Here is a 14656-nt window from a genome sequence, read left to right on the forward strand (position 1 = left end):
GAATCTGTACAATATTCATTGATATACATAGTATAAAATTTACTCTCTTATAACAAAATCTGACAATGCCTGTATTACTCAACATTACACAATTTTACACATTACTTACGCAGTTTTATATTTTACACAAAACAATATCAAGGAACACACAGATTATGGGAAAACAACATAAAACAGACAGACAAGCACAAACGATGACTCTAGAACGAACAGACTCCAGAGAACCCTATTTCTAATTCAGGAAAAACTAGGCCGTGCTGAGGAAACGGTCCTCAGTTCTGTGGTATTTTGTAACCGAACTGGGGTATTTATCTTCAGCTGTTCTAATCAGTCATAATGACCAACCCCCTCTCCCATAATGCTTTTGACTACATTTATATATGCTTCTGTTTATTCCTTCCTGTTTTCCATTTATATATTTAGAATATTGGTGATAACCTATAAGGTGATAACCTTCTTCGACAGGGCATGACAATGCTGGGGTGGTTCTCCTGATATGGCAATGTGGCTGAGCTCCAATCAGTGCTGAAGGTGTCAGCTGGAGCCGACTCAGCTCTCAAATGCTGACCTTGTCTCCAGCTGCCTGTCGTGACGTTTAAATTGAGCTGGGTGGAGAACACAGATGGAGGTGCTTCCTCTTTACAGGCTAACAGGGTCCTTGCTACTTTCTGTCTCCATCAAAGAGCACTTCAGCTCAGTGACAGGAGACAGACACTCATCCTTGTCCCCCAATCCCCCGTGCTTTGGAGGCAATCTCTCCCTCTCTCACTCACTCACTCAATCTCTGCCTCCTTCTCCATGTTTCTCTATGTCTTTCTCCATCTCTGATTCCTCCTCCATGCCTCTCTCTGTTTTTCCTCATCTGCCTCTTTCTTCTATGGGTGGCAGTAGTACGCTGATACCGTTCTACTATCATCCCTGTGGCGCAGGCTTTGCACAAAGGAAGATGATCATGTTAGCGTAAGGCCGTCACTTTGAGATGGTCAGCAAACTATGCCTGCTTTATCCTGTTATGTTTGCTTAGAAGATGCTATTGTCTAGAACTTAGAAGTTTTACACTTTACCCATTTCTACACCTGAAGCAATTTAGGTCAAGTCCAAGGGTGCAGCATCACCGCCTCACATGGAAATCGAAAGAGCAACTTACTCCTTGCTCCTTACCACTACACCATGCGTTATCTAAGTGGAATCTGGGACTTTGTTTGCAGAGGGAGCACAGTACAGTCGTGGATACAAGTGGAGAAGGCTTGGGAAGGATAGAGTACCTCTAAGGAGTCTTGTGTCATCCTGGAAATGATCAATGGTGAAACCTAAACATAAATATTTCAGCATTCAAACTATGATCAGAAGAAAGGAAGCAGAGAAATAGCAAGGGGACTCATATGACACTGGAATATGCTATGCCTTCTCTTCTCTGTCCTCTTCTCTTTCCCCTCCCCCCCTCTGTCAGCACCACCGGTTTAATATGGGACTTGTAGCTGCGGCAATAAGAAGGGCATTTAATCTCTCATATTTACATTTTAATAAGTGGATACAAACTTTTTGCTCTGACATGTACAGTTTAGGAACTTGAATGTGCTTTTGCTATTCCTTTCTATCGGCTATTCAAAATTTGCACCAACTTTGGATTCTCTATGGAAAGAACACTGCTCAGCTTAAAAAGATATATTGCATTCCATAGACAATGATTAATTTGAATTCTTTGAGAACGTCTACCCAATTTTCCATGGATATGAGTATAGTGATAATAGCAGGCTGGCATGACATTAGGCAAAAATACCACACCTGATGATATTACTGGCATTTATAGGCACACATGTAAACACTTAACCACACGTCCCATATTACAACCTATCAGTCCCCTGACAGAATAGGCAGTTAACAACAGGACACACACTACATAATGGTTTCCACTGATGTGCGTGGGTGAAAAACAAAGGAAGGTGATAAAACAATAGCGGGTGCGGTAACATGGGCAAAAACGAAACCAAACAAAAATAAACACAGCAACAGATCATTAAACAGCAATTAAAATTTGAATGACAGAACACTTTAAAGCAAATGAAGAGATTAAAGTCTTCACAAAAGCCCAACAAAGACAGTCAGTCAGTCAGTTTTCCTTTTTTATTGTTAATGGAGAAAGGCTGATTAACTTATTGTGTCACAGAATCCGTGAATGTGAAGATATTGTGGAATTTTACATTTTTACTTGATGTATGCTAAACAGCTAGCTTGGAGAGTCTCCCCTATCTCAGGATATGGCCCATTTGGCACTGGCGCATTGCAATAAGAACACCACTAAGTAGCACATTACAGTTCACGCAGTACAAGTCATTATAGATCTATAACAATAACATTTATGCTTTTAACAACGGTATTAACATTTTGTTATTGCTACACACATACATTACTTGCATGGAATTTAGTCTGTATTCAGAAATAAGAGACAGACATGGAATTAATTCACTGGGTGCATGCTGTGCATTGGCCAGTTAACACAGTCAAAGCCATGCACTTTCAACCAGCTTTACATTCTAATACGACTATTACATGGCAGAATATAGGCTAACCTAAAAGATGCTGTTCCCTACTGACAGTCATGATGCAGAGTGGAAAAAAGGCTGAAATTTTAACACTTTACAGACAAATGAAAAAAAGAAAAAACAAATGTTTATGATATGGAGCCAAAGCAGTCTGACACAGAAATGACACCCTCAGGTTCATGATCTAAGCCCAGAAGTATATAACAGTGCAAGAAGAGCTCCATTCACACAGCAGTGACACAGCATCACAGCTGGCAAAGGTACACACAATGAGATATTTTACAGTTCCTTCAACATCAGCAACTGGTGGAGTATTTCTTAGCTCATTCTGTTGTGGCTAGGAGAAGAAATTAGTGAAAATGCATTAATTACTTCATTACATATTTGTCAATGGTTTATTTTCATACTCTATGAGCAAATTCATATCTCATTATGAGTATAGCACATTAGTAGCTATTATGCTCCAGCAGCTACAGTATTAGGAATATTATGGCCACACAGTGAAGGCAAACAAAAGTTTCAAGTGTGAACTATGTTGGGTTGGTGGAACACTGTTAACTGCATATTGCATATTGCACATAATCAGGTTAGCAACACCATGCTGTAGTTATTGAGCGCAGCCCAAATTACAGACAACATTTTCTTTGTCTTCAGCTTCTGTTTCCTGTTTTGCTTTTCATAATAATGAGAAAAATGTATTGGTATGGTATGGAATGAGGTATTGGATGAGTAATGTTTCAAAATGAAAGAGTGACTAACATGATATACAAGGACAACAATGACACCAACGATGACAGCACCAACAACTGTCAGAGACGCATAGCAGGCACTTACTTCCTGTTGGGATCAAGTCCCTGTCTGGAATGAAGAGTTTATACCCATAATGCTTTTCCAGGACATCGGGGAGGATCTCCAGCGCAAATCGTTCTTCTTCTCTAGTCTCCTGACTCCATTGGTCTGGGTCCACTTTGGTGTAGGACAGATATGCATCGTAGTCTTTGTTTTCTGAAGGAGACACACACAAAAAAAACTGTGCTCTCCTTCCTTACTGCTATCATTAGAGAGTAAAAAAGGTTTCTAAATTGCCAGGCCGTGCTAACCTAATGTTATATTTATAACTGTGAACCAAACAGCATACATACCCCAAAGATCAGAAAACGCCAATTGCGATTTTGACTTGAAATGACGCATGGCACTTCATTCCATCCGAAACATAATCCTTTTGGATTAATATCATTTAAAAATCTGGTTATAAGGATTTTGCCCACAAACATTTAATGTGTGGTTTATTTAATCATGTCATTCTTGGCTGAGCATAACAAACAGGACTTGAACACATCTGTAAGTAGACAGCTCGTTAGCATACACAAGGTTATAATGGAGCACCGCTTTCCCTTAAGCCTCTTGGTGTTGACTGTTTCCTTACCCTTTTACAGTGGTATAACAACCTGGAGGTTTCTTTTATCAATCAAATGGACTGTACAAAGGGAACAGTGCTCTGAAATCTATTTTGGAGTAGCTCTCTCCTGTGACTCGCATTAACAGCTTGGCTGGGGGAGAGGTTTTTCCTTGGAGTCCTACTAGCATGGCGCACACAGGTATTGAACGGAACCAGTATGCGACATTGATCCCTGGCCTCGAGAGAGTGTGCGTCGACAAAATTAAGCTGTTAGGCCTTTTTGTGGTGTGATCTTGGTTTTTTAGCCCTCCCCCATGCACACACACATACACACACACGCACCACACAACCGCCTCATTTTTGGAAACCCGCACAAAGTCTCTCTCGCTTAAAGCAAGAGTGAACAAGAATGTACTGCTGCTGGCTCATGGTGGTTTTAACAATTACTAACCACAGCTGAAAAAGTCATTCTGTGAGAAACCCTCTTTGACTGAACATTTCATTAGAGCTCAGTCAAACAGCACCCTTCACAACTCTTCACTACAGCCTCTCATTCCTCTGGGATCATCGAAAGCAGAAAAAGTCCAAACTCATTCTAGCAACTGTGATACATTTCCTGTGTTGAATTTTAACCAGAAACCAATTCAAATACAATACCCTCGGATTCAGTGAGTCATATTGCCCTGACTGCTATAATGCTATTTTGGATGTTAAGTAACTGTCTTCTTGGGTTTTCAAAGCATACGATGGTAGGAAACCTTAGGGAAGGGAACATTCATGTATTTTTCTGGAAAATGACCCCATAAACCTTAATTATACAAAAGAAAAGAGGACGACAATACCACTTTTGTGAAACGTGTCCAGCTGAATGAGGGACTTGGGATTCAATTTTACAAGGGGCAATGTAATATAATGGGTAGGGGAATGGAAAAATCGAACTATATAAATTGTACATTGTACAGTAAGTCCTTGGTTGATCTGAACCTCTTTCTTTCCATTAGAAATGTTCTGGGAAGCAATTACTCTATTCAGAATCCCGCATTCCAAATGTGACTCACCAACTCAAAGTCTTTCTCTGTTGTATGGTCTCGCATTGTATCTCACAGTTACCACCCTGTAGCAGCAGGGTAAATCAATGTGGTAAACTTTTTTTTGGTTGCAAGCCGAGCGAGAACCCATCAACGTGGCAGAAGTATGAAACACTTCCGACGCATTCCTGGGCACGCTGGGTGCTGGACGCGTTGACGATTAAGGTGCTCTGACACCCAGCACCAGGGCCGAGCCAATGCCTCTGAGAGAAATGAATCACTCATCACACTTGTGTCAGTGACAAATTCTTAATGAGTCAAATGGGTCTGTTTTTTGTGGTTCTGGAGACAGATCCCCTGTGGCAGCTATGTAGTGTCTGGCATATTATGGGTTGCCCTTAATTCTGTAAATATTTGACTGCACCTTTTTGAATGCCTGCTGTGAGATCCAAAAGGGGTATCACATACTGTATAGAGCACAATATGATATCTCTTATTTTTAATCTTGCCTTGGAACGTGTACCACAAACAAGGAAGATCATTTCTGTGTGACGTAGGGCAATATGACACTTAATATAAAAAGCCCTTCCAGTAGCCTACTACGAAGTGTTCACCTCAGCACATCGTTTTGGTGCATCCTCTGTGCATACCTGCACAAAGGAAGGAATGGAAATGGCTATTTTGTTCTTGTAGGACCAAAAATGAAGTTGCGTGAGGAACAGCTGGTGGCTCAAAATGGTCTATGTTCGCTGTGCGGTTTCCCTGGCCCTTCTCTGTGGTGGCAAATCGGAGTGTTTGGACGGGCATCAGCTTCTAGCGGGTGACATGTGACACGTTGTGTCACAGTGCCGGTGTCACATTGATCCTGGTGCTGGTTTCCGCACCAGGGTACATTTCATCATGAGCACAACCTCGGCTGCCAAAGCAGTGACACCTTGAGTGCATGGAGCGAATCAGAAACAGCTCATAGGTGCAAACACAAAATCAACATTTCCCTCATAAAATGGCACCCTTCTGTTACAGCACAAAAGAAATGATTGATTCCAGTTCTTAATGGATTAAACTGAACTGAGAGAGGAACTGGGGTGCATGGGGAGGGCTGTGATGTGCTCTGTGGGAGACGAATCAGGGAGTGGTGGGCTGAAGGAAGAAACCAAAGAGTGGCCCTCCTCAGAGACCCCTGCACACCAGTCCATCTTCTCCCTCAGCTTAACTATTTAGTGCTGTAAGGTTCAACTCAAGCTGCATTAAACTGAAGGAAGGGTAGTTCGGAGATGTTTCTTATCCCTCAAAGGCCAGAGCCCCACCCAGGAAGCTGTGGAGGGACACCTATTTTTAAAAACGAGAGAAGAGGTGGGGGGAGGAAGGAGAGGCAGAGGAAAGGACTAGAGAAGCTTTTTAAAAGAGCATCTCTAAGTTGGCTTGGTCATTGCCAAAGCACCAGTACTGACGGGCCAGGATGCTCAGATTAGGAACAGAAAAGGTCAGGATTTTGGGGAGGTTGGAGTCCTGGAGAACACCCAGGAACATGGAGGCATGGGGGTAGCAGGACCATGGTCCTCTCACACTGGTGACTTGTTTAAGATGAAGATTTTAATTTTACATACAATCACACAAACACACACATATACAGCCTTTCAATACAGACATTCCTGCACTCTGAAACCTTGGCAATGAGCTTGCACTTTTCAGAGGTGAGCACAATGTCTGGGCAATAGAGAAATATGAGCTTTCTACAGAACATCTGACACCTTGTAACCAGGGCACTAATGATGAAATATCGCAGTGAAGTTTGAGCAGCTCTTCTCTTAAAACAAAGGATTGGCTGACCTCTGATCCGGCGCAACAATTAAATTAACGTGCATATCTGAGGGAAATTGCAGCGCCATGATCCATACTGATAGAATGGAAACATGGTCTGGGGCACCAACCTGTGGAGCCCTGCTGCTAATTTATGGTTCAGCAACACGCTTGGTGTGAGAGTAAGACTCTGTTCCTTTAAGCCAGGGAGATGTAGGCAAAGAAAATAAGTGCATTGCTGTCAAGATGAGTCACTGATCTGTGGGGTGAAAGTGACGCCTTGGAGGGGGAACGCAGAGCAGGCTAAGGGTGAAGCACTAGCTAACCGCTAGTGAGGGCTAATCGATTCTGGAACTTCAGCGCCATGTCTGAGGTCCTACGAGTCTTGCGGGAGCGTGGTGAGTTATTCACCCCCACCCGCTGTGTCCCATGGGCTGGCTTAGTAATGTGATATGCCTGTATATAGAGGCTGAGCTTTTCAAATAGCTCTGTGTATTATTATTAATACCATTTAGGCAATACCCATGGGTTCAAATAACTTCCCTAAAATAACTTTTTTAGCCTTGGTATATTGATTTTCAAGACTTACTTGACTCCAGACTGACTCACTTGAGAGAATGACACAAGCTCTGCCATACTGTGTCACAGTCACAGTTGTGTTCTGAATGTTTTTTTGGCCCTTAAGTCTTTTCTTAATAAATGAGTCAATCATGTATATGCTTAAGCTATGCCTTATGCTTAAACTAGGAAATGGGCTGTAACTGCTCAGGTCAGAGCTGACAGTGCTCGTTCAAGTAGGAGCCATCAACCTGAACGGCCCTTAATGGCGCCTGGCATCTTTAAAGAGCCACAGCAAATTATTTCCAATTACACCCGGACTCTCTCAGGAACAGAGTGGCTATAGAGAAGCACAAGAAAAATACAGAATGCATAATCAAGGTTTGTAAACCGAGCAGCTTGTTCCGATTAGGAGAAATTGACTTGTATGCATAGACCAAATGTATGTCTCTGCCTGATCAAAAGCAGCTATTTGCTCCTTAATGTATTCTCAATCTGCTCCATACTACTTTGAAGTGCACAAGCTATCTGGCATATGAGGAGTGTTAAATTGCTTAGATGGGAATGAGGAAAGAGGAAGCAAGAAAGCTGGGTTGAGTGTTGTGATGGGTTTTTATGGCCTGTGTTCAAATGAGCATCATTATTGGGCTTTTCGTTCTGTTAATATAATGCCAAGCAGTAGAGAAAGAAGTTTCTTTTTCCCCGTCAGCAGGGGTCCGAATCTAATCCATGCGGAGGCTGCGGCCTAGATTGAGATTGGACAGAATTGGCCCCTGATGAGTACGATGCGGCCGGCTCATCCAGCCCTCTGCAGAGGAGCTCACATGGAAGGGAGCATGTGTCCCTGAATGTGCTCAAGGATTACAGATGAGGCCATTCGGATATGGTCTCAGAGACAGAATATTACTGTGTCAACAGATTGCATTTTTATAAATCCATCCATACATTTTACATTCAATATCACTTACTGTCCCAGAGTCAGAGGTGACACATTTACATACACCTTGGACCAAACTGGACATTTTTTAAAAATTTATCATCGAAGAAAACAATAAATAATCACCGTGTAACAAAGTGCGATCATAATAAAATGACAGCCCCTCCAGCCAATGGGAGCGCGGCTCGGTTTATTTAGGGACGCGGTGTGGAGTAATCACCCTGCGCCGGCGAAAGTAACAGGGTCCGTGGGGAGGGATGGGGAAACGCTTTTGTGGCTTATTGAAACTGATCCCCTTAAACACAGAGCAAATTGAAAATCTGTTTCCCTCTCCCTGCGCTCACTCGGCCAGCGCAATTAAAGGAGACAATCGGCGCTTGTCATTAAGCACAAGGCTTCGGTGTCAGGCCCTACACTGCTGTTTTATCTGCTTTAAAGCCATCTATTATTGTAAAGCCCCACTCCTGGGCCCATGCCCAAGTGCAGCTGGTAATGACTTTCATAGAAATGTCAGTTTTATCAACCGTCAAGGTAGAACCCCCCTCCCAGCACCCCCATCCTCTATAAAGTTTTATGGTTGAACACAACCAACCGAAAAATACCCTTCAATGACACCCCCCCCCCCCCCCCCCCCCCCCACAGAAGCCTCCAGACACCACTGAAAGTAATCTGACTCTTTGAATATATTCCAGCCTTGTTGAGAAAAAACACACATATATATATATATATATATATATATATATATATATATATATATATATATATATATTTATCAAGGCAAAACAAATGGAAACAAAACTCCAATTGGCACTCATTCTCGAGGTTTGATTTTGCCCGAACCCTGAAAACAATGCACTCTTATTTTGTTATAGTGTTTACACTTTCATCCTCCCCACCCATCGATTTAAGTACTCAGGCTTTTTAATGGGCTGTCTTCCATTGAACACAATAAAAAACACCCTCAGACGCCTCTCATATTTATTCCTCCTAATGGCATTCAGAGGTCATTCCTGATATATTAGCGCTCTGAGAACAGAGGTGTAGAGATATTAAAAACCATACGCAAGAAAGCTAAACGCTACACACATATTTATGAAATGTTATTCAGCTATTTGTGCTCCATATCTTTACTGGAAAACTTTCTGCGGTGTCCATCCAGCAGTTGGTGTTGGGTTTTTAATTCATCTCAAGACTCGTTTTTTAATTTATGAGTTTTTGTTGTCTTATGCTAACCCTCCATCCAGCTGTAAGCTACATACCTTTTGGTTATTCTATTCTACTTACCAATTTTGTTCATCACTTTCCTTTTTTTTATTCTAATATTAGTCTTGATTACATGAAACAATATTCTGAAGATGATATATTCTGTATCTCTGTAACTGCTGCAAATAGCTGTTCAAATGAAAAATAAGTCTCAGCACCTTCACTCATTTGTTAGTGTAAATATACTGTAACCATATGTCAAGGATAGCTACTCCCTGAATGGTTTGGCAAGAGACAGCCACTGAAAGCAGTTTGGGTTTTGCGGGTTAGCCGTGTGATGGCAGAGGTTCCTGGCTTGACAAGAACCTCATGGAGCTCAAAACTAAGAGTGACATGGCTCCATGATCCGTACTCAAAGTGAAATAGGCAAAATGAAATGAAATGAAACCTGAAAGTTTGGGTCCACCCTCTGTAGAAGCACTGCTGCACCTCAAGCTCCACAGAGCCGGCCCAGGCCTGTGAAAGGGGATCCTCACAGTACCCCGCTCTTCTGGAGCACCAGCTATACCCCAAAGCTTTCTCCAAATGCTGATTGGCTGTACCAAGACAGCGTGTTCTCTGGTAAATGGCCACTAACCAGGCTGTTCTATGTGAATTCCATCATGTACTTTATGCCGTTTCCCACAATGCCTTGCATTCCAAATCCCTTCACTGCACTGATCTCAACACCATATTTACGTCAAAGTAAGTTGTTCTGCACACTGGAAGGCTGGGGATGCATCTACAGCAAGCATGTGTGGTTTAAATACATCTTCTTTACAGCTGTGTGCTTGGGGCAGTGGGGAGAGAGGCATCAGGGCCAGTGGGCTGAGATACATTGGAGAGTCTCACCTCCATCCACGTCATCGCTCCCGAAGTGGTTCCTGTAGAAGAGCATGAGCTCTATCTTGTAGCACTTGTAGAGCGTGACCAGGCACACCAGCAACAGCAGGATCGCCCCCAGGCCTCCTGCCAGCTCCACTGTATACATCAGCTCTGCTGAGAGAGAGAGAGAGAGAGAGAGAGAGAGAGAGAGAGAGAAAGAGAGAGCGAGAGAGAAAGCACGAGAGAGATAGACAGAAAGAGAGGGGGAAAGAAGGGGAAGGAGGGGGAGAGAGAGGAGAAAGGGGAGAAAGGGGAGAAAGGGGAGAGGGGAGAGAGTAAGCAAGACAGAGGAAGGAAGAGAGGTGAGAGGGGTTGAAAGGGAGAAGGACAAAGAGACGAGAGAGGATGGGGAGAGAGAAAGAGAGGGAAAGAGACACAGAGGATGAGGAAAGGGGGAGAGGAGAGAGGAGTGAAGCAAAAGAAAAGGAAAAAGAAAAATGGGAAGAAAAATGATGTACAACTTTTTATTTCATGTATTTGACTATTAATGAAGTAAGTAAACTTCACCTCACTATGCAGTGAAAAAGGTAGTACCACCATTCTACTTTTGATCACTGAGCAACACACTTGGCTGTTGCAATAATAATAAATAAACATAAATGTCATATAGTCATCATCACCAGCCCTCGTCTTGTCCTCTTCAACCCATTGCCCCAGCCAACAGGTCACACTGTCCACCAAAGACCAGACTGGACACACACAGTTAACTCTGTGCTGTCAGGAGATGGTCCATTAAACCTTAGAGTGCATGTGGTGCCAGGAGGCACTGGACCAAGTGGATCGGGCCCTGCCACCACAGCTGAGAGCTGGCGTCTGATAGTGATAGATAATCTCAGGTCCCGAAGTCCTTTGTCATCCTTCTGATCTGACAGAATCACACACTGCCTGGAAGGATAACCCCTGAGCTGTGACCTTGTCAAAGAACAAGTGACTTCTGACCCCTGCCAGAGACAGAAAGAGAGCTAGAGGACCAGAGTACCATGGCACGGGTACAAGAATACTTGGGGCCTGTTCTGGCCTCTCGCAATTTAAGATGTAGTCTCCTGTGAATGAGTTAATGAACGCAGTAATTTCTGTGTATTTTAACACTCATTTGCTGGGGAAAAGGCAGAGGAGGTATGGAAGAGGAGGAGAACAGGACAAGTAGGGTGAAATGTGTGTGTAGATGCTCTCTCAGCTCTGCTGGGATGTGTGGCTCCCCCCATGGGGGCTCTGTTGGTCACAGCCCATTGGCTGGCTAATGTCTGCTGGGGTAAGGCTGAACTCACAGCAGCCCAATCCATCACAAAGACAGAGTTTGTCTTTTTCCTCAGTCAGCCCGATCCCTTGAAACAGATCTTCAAAAGCATGACACATATGACAAAGGACGACCTCTGTCTTTCAAGCTCAGCAGCCATGGATAGGGTTGTTCTGCCACAACTTTCCATAACCTACTCCTATCTCCCCCCTTGGTTTGCTTACTGCAAAATAACATCCATATATCTCTTGACTCCTCCCTCTTAGCTGGATTGAATATATGAATATATGGTGTGTGACGTCAAAGCAGAAATATTGCTGCTCACTGGCCCATTGTTCTGAGGAGACAAGGGCAATGTCTCCCATCACTCTTGTTTCTTCAGAAGATATTTTCACAAGTTATTCAGTTACTACACATAGGAGAAGTCTGGCTAGCTAAACAAAGTACTTCAAAGTATTTTTATAATTCTATAATGGCAATTAACAGTCAATTATTTCAATGTAAAGCGACACCAATTTCATATGGGAATGGTAATAGAGCAGACAGCTTCCATAAACAGCAATATGATGTAATGTTGGCAATCCTAGGCAGGGATACAAAGGCAGAACACAAATTACACAGTACAAAATATTGATAAAAGAAGTCTTTGATGAATACATAACATGTCAGTCTTGTTCAGTAGTTGTCTTTCCTGGAGAGTTTTCAGGAAATGTTTATATATGGCTTTGATGCTGTCTGCATTGCGTCCAGTCTTGTCCTGCATCCGATTGCTGTTTTATAGACTATTTCTTATAATGACAATGCTGTTATATCACTGACCAAACCTTCCTATTTTGGCCTCCCGGTACAGACTTCCCCACTTCCCCTTGTGCTTCCTGCTTCCTACTTCCCATCTCCGGTGTTCCCTTTTCCAGAGAGTTTTTCTGCTTCCATATGAAACATTCTGAGCCTCAGTTCAGCAAGGTCTGATCAGCACTGGGGAGCCACTCTGCACCACGCCCCCGTGGGAAGAGGGTGAAAGACAATGACCAATCCACCTGTATGGCTCTCGGTGCATGCTGGGTAACATGGCCGAGGCAGATGTGTGGCAGGCTTTTGGGATGCTCTGTTCCTGAGAATCCATGGGTGAAGCCTGGCCTTCAGAAATCAATGCCTGACACAAACGGTGGCATATTTGGATACACAGAGACGAAATGGTCTCATCAGTGCTGCAATGAACTGAAGCACCTGGATTGTTTAAAATATCTCACCTTAGCATCTTCTGCTCTCCTGATTCACTGAAAGGCTCATATTAATAAAAAGATATATGTGCGAGTGCTGATGCCTTTTTGCTCTGATAGACATAAAACACAACACAAAACAAAAAAAAAATCCCTACTCAAGAAAAAAAAGACCATCACTAAAGACAGAAGCGGAGAGGCTTTTCACCATCTTAGAAAAGCAAGCGGAGTCATTTTCCAGAGATGTAAAATTTGCAGGCTTGAATAAATGAATAGAAGGTGTTCCACAAGTGCTTAAAAACAACCTGCTTGAGAGACATGCTCACCATAACCTCAGGGATTAAAAATGATGGATGTCAGGGTGTCTCCATTGCAGCATTCAGACCGGCTCCCAGTACATCAACGGAGAAGGAAAACACGCTCCATTAAACCCAAGGTCTGGAGGTTTGTTTGCCCCTGCCAAGAGCTCACCGCTCTGTAATTTCTATCCTAGTTTATGCAGCCCTTGCTACAATCTTTTCCACCACAAACAGAGTAAATTATTATCACCTTGTGCAACAAATTCCACAGGAGAAAAAAAAAGAGAGAATACAGACGGACTGCCTGACCAATAAATCAAAAGAAACGTCGCTCTCGAGTCTGCCCCGTAATGCACTTGTCATGGTGGCAGGAGTGCCATTAATAACTTATTAAAACAAGCAATAGCTCTACAAGATGTAATAAAAGAAACACTTATCGCGTGAGTCGCAAAGCCGGCGGTGGAAACTAATGTTCGGGCACTGAGCGCTTACATTAGAGGAACACAAACATCAGCCGAAACTCTGAGGGGAAATTACTCCACCGGCCAAAGCCTATCGATTAGCGGAGCAAAAAACATTAACAAGCAAAACAAAAACAAACAAAATGGCTTTATTGGTTTCAAACATCAGCTGATCAACTTGCTCCCTGAATCCTTAAAAAATAAGGTTCTTTTTTTATATCTTTTGCCAATTTCTGCATGGAACACGGCATTAAAGAGGTTTTTATGTGTTCTCTTTAATGATATTTACATGCACACCAACACACCCATGGACCCAAGTACATGCGTACTGTATGTTTCCAAGTACACACACACACACACAACCTGATATGATTTCTTTTGTAGTTGTATATTAAGCCATTAGGAGGCATCTTACTGTCTTGGCCTACTTGTACGGTTTGCACCTGCTTCAAACCCTTGAAGTAGTCACCTCATGGGGACCGCTAATGCGTTACACTGCAACGCTATGAGTTATGCCTTGGATTCAGATGTAATTTGCCCAGCTATTTCAGTTAGAGCAGGTGTTGCTTTCAATCACTGCCATACAGAAATGGAGCATTCTATGAACCATGTGGAGAATGCTACCAATGACTTCACACTACTGGAAACATCCATGTTATCATGGTGACTGATGGTGACTATTCTTTGTATAATATGAAGTGGAACGTATGAACAAATATATAAATTTGTTGAAAATAATAATATTGTAACAAGAGGATGATTGGTTCTGTCAGCAACCTCTTTTAGTTAGCTGAACTATTAAGACAAATGGCTGTTTAGTGTGTAACTTTGTTTTCCATCTTTTGAAGAAAAATTATTTAAATTTTTGTGTGAATAAGAAGATGGAATTATAAAAGCATTCATATGAATTCGACCAACAGTCATTCTCAGTTTCAGCTGGATACAGTATTTTTCTTTTCCTTCCCTTAAGGTTGGCATGGTTCTTGGAGGTGCCATGGGTGCTTTCTGATTGGCTATTGGAAGGTCTTTCATAGCTTTGTTTCTCCA

At 42.7% G+C, this 14656-nt stretch overlaps 1 protein-coding gene across 2 annotated transcripts in view; it reads right to left on the reverse strand.

Annotated features, from left to right (window-relative positions):
- Window positions 1-14656, reverse strand: part of LOC118789013 (interleukin-1 receptor accessory protein-like 1) — a 319783-nt gene that overhangs the window by 1168 nt on the left and 303959 nt on the right. Inside the window, exons 9-10 of one of the 2 annotated variants that reach the window (XM_036545289.1) lie at window positions 10360-10503; window positions 3378-3548 (exon numbers count right to left, since the gene is read on the reverse strand). In XM_036545289.1, coding sequence (XP_036401182.1) covers window positions 3378-3548; window positions 10360-10503 — 315 coding nt within the window. Of the gene's footprint in view, window positions 1-3377; window positions 3549-10359; window positions 10507-14656 lie in introns of both variants that reach the window. The other variant, XM_036545288.1, reaches the window with a different exon arrangement.

Source organism: Megalops cyprinoides, chromosome 14 (assembly GCF_013368585.1).
Source record: "Megalops cyprinoides isolate fMegCyp1 chromosome 14, fMegCyp1.pri, whole genome shotgun sequence".
Taxonomy (NCBI): Eukaryota; Metazoa; Chordata; class Actinopteri; order Elopiformes; family Megalopidae; genus Megalops; species Megalops cyprinoides.